Source organism: Benincasa hispida, chromosome 3 (genome assembly GCF_027475165.1).
Source record: "Benincasa hispida cultivar pf3 chromosome 3, pf3_genome.v1.1, whole genome shotgun sequence".
Lineage (NCBI taxonomy): Eukaryota > Viridiplantae > Streptophyta > Magnoliopsida > Cucurbitales > Cucurbitaceae > Benincasa > Benincasa hispida.
The window spans coordinates 8,850,929-8,860,694 of NC_143480.1; the positions used below are offsets into that span (position 1 = coordinate 8,850,929).

Here is a 9,766-nt window from a genome sequence, read left to right on the forward strand (position 1 = left end):
TGATCTAGTTAATTATGCAGATTCTGGATATTTATCTGATTCACACAAACTAGATCTCAAATAGGTTATCTGTTCATATGTGAAAGAAATGTTATATCATGACGATCGGTGAAACAGATCATAATAGCCACTTCTTCAAATCATGCTGAAATTCCTGCACTTCACGAGGCTAGTCGAGAATGTGTATGGCTAAGATCAATGACTCATCACATTCGTGGAACATGTGGTTTGTCTTCTAGTAAAATCTTCCAATGATATTATATGAAGACAACAGAGCATGCATATCCCAAATCAAAGGATGATATATTAAAGGAGATAGAATAAAACATATTTCACCGAAGCTTTTCTATACTCATGATATTGAAGAAAATGACGACATCACTGTACAACAAATTTGTTCGAAAAACAACTTAGCAGACTTATTTATCAAGACATTAGCTACTGCAACCTTTGAAAAAATGGTGCACAACATTGGAATGCAGCGACTCAGAGATCTTAAGTGATGTTTCCATGAGGAGAAGTAAATATATTTTTTAAGAGTATCAAATTATATGGAATATGTACTCTTTTTCTTTCACTAAGATTTTTTTCCAATTGGGTTTTTTCCTAGTAAGGTTTTAATGAGACATATTTTATATATAATGGGCATCTAAGGGAGGTATTATAAATATATTAAATTAGGTGTAATGTAGATGCCCATTATGAATGCCCATTATGAGTGTCCATTGGCTATGTGTCATTATCAATTTGGATTGGTTTTTTAAATCATTGGTAAAAAGTAAATAACAAAGGAATAAATTTGGAGGTGTAAGTAATGTCATAAGCTTAATTTTCAAAAACAAAAAACAAAACACCAAATGATTACCAAACGAGGCCTTAACTATTCTGTTTGAATTTTGTTTGTGTTTTGACCTCAATAGGTCCCTTTCTCGTTAATTTAATTCAATACATTTGAGAAAAAAAACATATTATATATTTAAATGACGAGTTTGCTTAAGTTTGATTTTTAACTTTTGAAATTGTTGAGAATATGTGAATTGTGTTTGAAAATAATTTGATATGTATCTCATTATATGTGCAGGACTACATTGGAGCTTGTTGGTGATGTAACATTTTGGACATACAATTTCTTTTAAGATCACTAGTTAGGTGATGACTATGTGCAGAACTTTTTTCTTTTTGAGATAACTAATTGTAGAATTTTTATTTTTTTGTAATGGTATGTGTTGGATTTTATGATCGTCATTTTAGTATACAGTACGATTAAGTTGCACTCCAAATATTTTTTAAAAATATTATTAAAATTTGCGACGTAACTAAAACATCTCATATTGTGACTTTTAGTAAACATAACTAATGCAAGAAACATAGAAACTTTGTAATAGTCGGAAAACGTCTCATATTGCAACTTTTAATAAATGTAGCATAATGCAACTTTTTGTAAACGTCGCATAATGCGACTTTATGTAAAAGTTGCACAATGCGACTTTTTGATAATGTTGCATTGGGCAACTTTTTCTAAACGTCGCATCGTGCGGCTTCTTATAAACGTTGCATCGTACGACTCCTAACCAACGTCGCATCGTATGATTTCCTAACCAATGTCGCATTGTGCGACGGTTTTATTGCGTCGTTGCATTTTGCGACCTTTTTTAATAAATAGTTGCAAAACATATTCAGTGATTGACCTTTAGTAACTAATGCATGCCACGATTAAATTTAGTCGCTAAAACGTTTTTGCAACAAAATTTTGTTTTTAGCAACGAATATTTTTAATTGCAAAAGGTCAAATTTGTTGTAGTGTATGTATGCAAGTCATATTCGTGAATTGAATTGGACATTAATGTAGTAATGTGTCCTTATTTTGTTTGATAACATTCCAGAGTTTATACATAGACAGAGGCATGTTCAATACATGGGACTTGTTAGAACATTTACATGGAGGTAGAATTCAAAACTTTTAGACACAATTTAGTAATCATTTGATTTTTTTTTTTTTTTTTTTGTATTTTAAAATTATTTTCAAAATTAAAGCTAAATTTTGAGAGCTAAAAAAAAAAAAAAACATACTTTTCAATTTTTTGTTCTTGTTGTTGGGAACTAGCTAAAAAATTTAGTGTCTGTATGTGAAATATGAAAACGATGAATAATAAATTACTAGAAAAAACCACAAATTTAAAAAACAGAAAGTAAAAAATAAAAAACAAAATAAATACCGAACTGGAATGGACTTTGGTCTAAAATGTATTCCTTAATCAATTAAGTTATTCCTACCGTTTAGGACACATAAAAAAAGTTATAAAAATCTCTTTTATTGAAATTTTCTGACAATTCTAACTTATTGATAAAAGTATATCAGACTCCAAATAAAGAAAACAATAAAAAATGGAGATGTGATTTTATTTTATTAAAAAAATCAAGATTTACCCTAACCATCGATTTAGGTCAATGATTACACACACAAAACACAATATAAAATTTCACTCAAACTTCCATTTTTTTTAACAAGTAACAACCAGAGTTCAATGACTATATAGATCTTTTTTTTTTAATCAAAGAATCTCTTCTAAAAACGATTAAGTCGACACCAAATTCAAACAAACCAAAATTATATTTTGTCGTCAATTTTAAATACAAATATGAAAAAAAAATGCCCAAATTCTAAATCCAAAGCTCAAACCATCAATTCTTGGAAAAGAAAAATATAAAACAAAACCATAAGTCAAAAAGAAATAATTATGAAGATACAGGTGAATAAGAAAATAATAAGAAAAATGCAATCTTCTATAAATTAAATCAAAGATAATTAAAAAGAAGATTAAAACAGTAGAACAAATTTTTAAATCCGTCCAACCAATACTTAATTAAAAATTTATTTTAGTTTTTTCAGTAGGTCAAATTTTTAGAATGGGCTGAGTAAAACGTGGGCCGTAAGAAGTGAAAGCCCATTTAAAGGCGAAACAGGCCCACAGTTAGAAACTTCAAGGCGGCGGCGAATGTATCGGTTCAGTTCACCAAAACAATAATGTGAAAGTCAACCAGTTCGTCTACAGGAAGTGTTCTAATTTCTTGAACAATAAACATAACTTGTTTTGCTTTCTTCAACTGTGCATTGAACTCACAACTCTACATTCCATTTCTTTATTATATCTTCTCCCTCTTTTCATGCCTTCACCTCCAAGAAATTTCTTTAACAACACACCCAATTTCACGTTTTCATAAATGTCAAAAGTTACCAACATTTCACTTTTTAATTTATTTTTTTAGTATAATAAGTGGAATACGAGGATTGGAACCACCGACCTCGAGAGAAGTTGTACGTGCTTAATTATCTATGAGCAATACTCACTTTGATCTTTTTTGTAAACATTCATTATAACTATATAAAAACCAACTCTGTCACCTTAAATTCGAGTTCTCTTCGACAAACAAAAAAGGATTCTACTTGTATCTATAAACGAATGACATGTATCGAAGCAAAAATATATAGGTAAGAATAAATTTATTGATATGAGAGTTTTTGTTAACATAAAATACGGAAACGAAATCCAAGGGGCATAAGAATACAATACTAGAGAGGGGTGAGCATGGTAAATTGAAAAATTGAGTTGTTGATTGAACCGAAGTCGGTTAGTATCTGTTTGAGAAAATTATTTTTTTTAAGAATAAAATCGACCGACTGACTTATACTCCTCGACAGTTGAGATTGGTTTGGACATTTATTAAATCGATCATAGTTGGTTCGGTGACGATTTGGTAGGAAAACCAACTCCAACCAACCGATGTTCACCCTATTAGAGATACTTTGAATTTGTATTCAATAATAATAATGATAATAATAATAATAGCTGCGGATGTTATACATACATTGGTTCAATGATAAATTGTCTTTCTACTTTGAACATGGTATTGATTTAATTTTAAACTTAAAAAATTCAATTACGCTCTTTCAATTTTCGTTATTTATTTAATGGGTATGCTATATATTCCAATTGAGTTAACACCATGAACAAAAACATTGACAATATATATAAGTTAGTTTTTTTTAGTACAAGTGAAAAGTGAGTTCATTTTAGTAATTATTAACTATATTATGTCAACTCGACTAAAATTTATTTTATGGATATATCATGCAATCATCTTCTTAGGATATTTATAATATAGCGACTAAATACTAATATATTTATGGGGAATTAAATACGTGAAGAAAGAATGAAAGAATAAAATTTAGTTACAAAATCGACTTTGAAACTTTTAAAATTATGTTATTATATTTTTCAAATGTCAAAATTCGATCAATTTACTATCAATAAATTTTAAAATTAATTATTATCTATTCGTTTGAAGTTAATTCTTTTTTTTTTCTTTTAATAAAACTTAACAATAATAAGGATGATGATTTTTCATACAAGAAAATACATAACATTTCAAAATTATAGAGAGAAGACAAATAAGACAATTTATTAAGCAAAAATTAATAATTAATAATTAATTAATAGTAAGGATTAATCTTTAAGATTTATTGAAAATATATGCGTTAGGTTTTGACTAAAGAATATAAATATTAAAATAAAACAAATTTCAAAGTCAGACAAAAATGCTATTGTAACTAAGAAAATCTACTCGCTTCATATCCAATTGGTCATTAACTTATTGATTATGTATTTACTATGTTCTTGATTTTTTTTTTAAAAAAATATATCCAATCAATTTTATTGAAAGATTATAATTATAAAACTTTTTTAAAGTTGAACTATCCTATCAAACACAAAAGTTGGAGAACTGCTAACTCTTTAAAAGTTCATGAACTAACCAATCAATCACTATGTCAATTTTTGTTCTTCATTGGAAAACCAAAAAACAATTGTAAGGAATATTTTAGAACATTTCTTTTTCCAAATAAAAAGATTAAAATGAAACCTGTAAACTTATTTCAAAGTTGGAGATATTTGGTATAATTAATCCAAAATTCAAAAGACAAAGCTGACAACAATAGGTTTAATGTTCTTCAACCGAAGCATCAAAACGGCTGATTACAGGTAACAACACAACAACACAACAACAGATTGTTTAAAACAATCGATGCGCAGCAATTTTGAGTAATTCAAAATTATAAGGAACATGTTTTTTGAAATTTTAAATTCTCCGAAAAAGGAATGTCCGAGTCTGAAAGGAGTTTATGTTTTTGAATTGTACCTTGGAGTTTCAGAATCCCAATGATAATGTCAACTCGCTTATTCCTCTGTTACGAAATGGGAATATGATTATTATTATTTCAAAAGAAACAAACACCTTCCAATTATTTCAAACGCTCCTCTTTTTCAGAGCTACATAAAGCATTTAATTCCCTTCAAAATTCAGCTACCCAAAGGGAGAGGTCAAACCAAATCTCTACACCGACTCTTGTAAAAACTTTCCTACTATTTTTCAAATTACTTTATTTTTGGATTGAAAATCCAATTATTAGGATCCCCAATACACACTGTATCCAGCTTATTTTTCTGGGTTGCTTCTCTGTTTTAAGATGTGTTGAATCTTGAGTTCCAGAAGGGCTTTTCAATTGTATAATCATAAGGTACATGAAATTCAAATGGATAAACCCTAAATTCAATGATTAGATGGAAACCACACAAGTCAAATGAAGGAGCTTTAAAATAATCAGAAACCCACCTCATTTTAGGGCCAATTACTTCCCATTAATTTAGGTGATTAGTGGATTGAAGGTCAAGTTTCCTTTTGTGTTTCTGATGGAATGGAGTAAGATTGCACAAGCTGAGCTGTCCAAGTTTCACATGGATTAGCTTTATTTATATAGCTCAATTACCAAGGGCTTTATCTTCTTCTCTTACTTCATTAATTCATGTGGGATCTGTGTTTTGTGTTTTCTTTTTAATAATTGGTGTTAATGGCTATCCAACAGGATCAATCTGAAGCAATCTTAGAGAATGTTTGGGCAAACTTTATTGGTGAAAAGGGATTGGATGGACATGGAGGAACAAAAAGTGTTTCAGGATTAAACAAATCTTGGACAGAGCTACCAAATCTTTGTTATAGAGATGGATCCATGGAGGTTCTTGAAAGGCTACCAAGTCTTGGAAGATGGGTATCCATGGGAGCTGAAGCATGGGAGGAGCTTCTTGATGGGATTGTTCCTGTTAGTAATACAGAGCAATCTGTTCATGAGGATTTGGAGAACACCCCAATTAGTCATTCTGGTTTCAATGTTGATACCCGACGATCGGAGAAGAAGGCAGTGGCGACAAAGCACTACCGTGGTGTGAGGAGACGGCCGTGGGGGAAATATGCAGCGGAAATTCGAGATTCGTCGAGGAAAGGCACTCGGGTTTGGCTGGGGACTTTCAACACAGCTGAGGAAGCTGCATTGGCTTATGATAAAGCTGCACTGAGAATTAGAGGTTCAAAGGCACATCTCAATTTCCCTATTGAGACTGTTACTGAGGCTATGGGAATGCATTTATCAACAAAGAATGATCATTTGGATAATCTCATGCCTTCTTTATTTCAAGGGCATGACTCTAGCAGCCATGGAAGCTTTTTGCTCACGGGGAAGCGATCGACACGGGAATGGGAAGACAATTTCGATTTCGACATCATGGAATTCGAACAGCCAACATTGAAGAGAAAGACCAGCATCAACAACATATTCTATAACGATTTCGACGTGTTCGAGTTTCAAGACCTGGGAAGTGATTATTTAGACAACTTGTTGTCTTCTTTATGATATAATCTTGTCCAGAAACTCCCTCCAGATGGATTGGTAACGGCAAGATTTTTATCACTAAGAAGACCAGCAGAAGGAAACAAAGAAAAAAAGGAAACCCCAAAAACATATTTCAATTTGTGATTCATCATTGTTTTTATGACTGCCATCATTCATTTTTAATCTAATATAGTTGATTGAATTCATTCTTCCCAATCCAAAACACACCAAGAATTCCAATCAAATTTGTCTACTACTGTTCTATTTCCCAAAACATAATTAAAAATCGAAACATCAAATATATATACACAAAAAGGAGAGAGAGAGAAAGAGAGACAAACAATAATGGATGGTAATTAGCAAGTAACATTACAAATTTTTAGCCAAGTCTATTCAGGAGCGCTGCTATCTGATTCTGATCTTGATGTCGCCATTGAAATGTTGCTAGAGCTACTACCACTCGGCTCAGCGTTAAGCTTCCTCTTCGACGGTGGGAAATTCCTTGTCGTCGCCGCTGCAGCCGCCGCCGCTGCCACCACTTCCGGGGGAAAATTAAGAAGTGCTTTAGAGCCTCTCATATTGAAAGCGGCAGTATCATAAGCCAAAGCAGCCTCCTCGGCGGTGGCGAAGGTTCCAAGCCAGACGCGGGCGCCGTGTCGGGTGGAGTCACGTATCTCAGCGGCGTATTTACCCCAAGGGCGCTGGCGGACCCCTCTGTAATGCTTCTTGGCAATGGTTCGAACGGGGGAATTGAGGCGGCGGGGGGCGTTGGCGTTGGAGTTGGGCTGGTCAGCGGCGGCGGCGGGAAGGGTAGAATCGGAAGACATGGAGGCGTTTAGAACTTGGTAAATGACCATATCCTGAGAATCGTTCTCATTAAAAGGCAAATCGGATTGGGTGTGGGAGGCTAAAACCATGGCTTTTGGTGGCGATTTCAAGTTTGAAAAAAAAAAAAAAAAAAAAAAAACATAACACAGAATACAATTTGGGTTTACAAAATTAAAAGCCCACATGCCTTTGCTTGGCCTTGGCTTACCAATTTTATTCCTTGGAAATTTGAGTTATAACCTTTCCAAATTGGCTGCTTTTTCTACTTCTTCACTCCCTTTTTTGCCCTTACTTTTTCATTATATTATCCAACTTGTCTCCCTTATTAAGAATTTCTCCATTATATATATATACACATACAAACTAGACCAAATTGAGATGAAAATTCAATAGTAACATAAAGTAAGTAAGAATAAGAAAGAAGCAAAAGAGTCAATTATAACTAGAATTTACTAAAAAGTGAGTTAAATCTAGGACAGGACAGAGAATGTTAATAAGAACTAAAATAAGAGGAAAAAAAAAAAACAATCCGAAAAAGGTTTTGCGAGATCAATAAAAGATTATAAAGCTTTGTTTTAAAAAAGTCGATCAAATTTTATTTTTTTCCAAAATGTTTAAAAACATCGATACAAAAACTTTAAATAATGAAAATAGACCCATTGAAATAAGTTAACAATTTGGCTAAATCATAACAAATGCTCTTAAAATTTCGCCATTTGTTTCAAATTGGCTAAAAATGTTAGAAAGTAGGAATAAAACATAGATGTTTCCTTTTAAAACAACTCAAAGAGTTTCTTATTTATATTATATTTAAATTAATGAAATCTATTTTTTTTTTAAATTTATTTTCTCATGATATAATAAAAACACTGATTGATGTAAAACATATGAGTACATAGAAATGTCAAAATTTAATTCTATGGATGAAAGCCTAAAACATGTTTTTTTCTCGTGGTTTGGGATGTGAAAGGGGTAGTTTAGGAAATTCATGCGAAAAAAATGTTGAATGTGTAATGACTAATGAGTTTGACTACCGAAATGAGAAGAGTGGCAAGAGGACACGCTTCTTAAGAGAGAACGTCTAAAACGATTTTTTTTTTCTTTTTCTTTTTCCTTTTTTGTTTTCTTTTTTAAAACATTGAAAAAAGTTAATTAATATGTTTGTTATTGTCTCTTTTATATCTTCCAATAAATGAAGTAATAAACGATAAAGATAATTGAAACTAATATTTTGTTTTATTATATATCATGCAGGTTATGAAAGTATAAGGTGTATTCCGATGGAAATAAATATGAAAATTTCGAAATTAGAGGAAGATCTTGATTAATATTTGGATTAATTAATTTCTAATTATTCAGCCATCCCCACCCCTTTGACTTATTCAACCATTCTGAACCATTCTTTAGTATTAAGAAATAAAAAAAAATTAAATAAAATAAGTAAATCAACCACACGAGGAAGAGTCCTAAACCTTTTTGAACAACGAAAAAATATATGGATTCTGTCTCAACATCATTAATGCACGTGCTTTGACCATTTTTTTCTCCCAAAAGTATTGTAATAAAGCGGGAGAAAATGCAGGGAATCGAACTTCTAACTAAAGTTGATAGCACAAGAACTATGTTCATGTGGATTGATTTTTCAAATTCAATGTCATTAATTTCTTAATCTTGAACATTCATTTTCTTCCTACTAAATAAAGTCGCAAGGTAAAATTAAATGCAAATATAATGAAAAAAGAATATTCTCCAAAAAAAAAAAAAATGCAGTTGGACCATGAATGTTGGACATCATCTTGAAAATTATATGGCATAAGTTTCATTTTACGAAATATTGGTAACGTTGAGCATTGTAAAATTCATGGGTGGGTCCAAATTCAAGAAAAATTCAGAGGTAGTATGGAGAAACACACGTAAAGTTAGAGCCTTAAATTCTAAGTTGATATTATTCGAGAAATATATTCCAATTGAGAAATAATCAAGTCATGTTTGGCCTGACATTCTATAGTCTCAAGTGCCCCAAACTACCCTGGCATTGCTTGAGTTACATGTGGTTGTTAGAGCAAGGATATTATAATTAGTCTCATTCGACGACTCCAAGGAAAAATAATAAATAATACCTCAAAGTGAACCCTAACCTTATCCTTGTGTGCTTAGATGAACTATACCCTCTAGATATTAGGGTGTAATAGACTCGATAACATACTAGCATGATGA

General features: G+C 31.5%; 2 protein-coding genes across 2 annotated transcripts; one reads left to right on the forward strand and one right to left on the reverse strand.

The window, feature by feature from the left end:
• Positions 1-5,905: 5,905 nt before the first annotated feature.
• Positions 5,906-7,572, forward strand: LOC120072794 (ethylene-responsive transcription factor ERF091-like). Its single transcript, XM_090312449.1, has one exon. The coding sequence runs from the start codon at positions 5,906-5,908 to the stop codon at positions 6,740-6,742; it is 837 nt and encodes a 278-aa protein (XP_090168575.1). The 3' UTR covers positions 6,743-7,572.
• On the reverse strand, positions 6,956-7,734 carry LOC120072795 (pathogenesis-related genes transcriptional activator PTI5-like). The gene has a single exon (XM_039025299.2). It carries the CDS (start codon positions 7,732-7,734, stop codon positions 7,111-7,113), a length of 624 nt encoding a protein of 207 aa, XP_038881227.2. The 3' UTR covers positions 6,956-7,110.
• Positions 7,735-9,766: the final 2,032 nt, after the last annotated feature.

Bases quoted from the DNA above. Each gene is read 5' to 3' on its own strand.
- LOC120072794 (XM_090312449.1), top strand. From the start codon at position 5,906: ATGGCTATCCAACAGGATCAATCTGAAGCAATCTTAGAGAATGTTTGG.
- LOC120072795 (XM_039025299.2), bottom strand. From the start codon at position 7,734: ATGTGGGCTTTTAATTTTGTAAACCCAAATTGTATTCTGTGTTATGTT.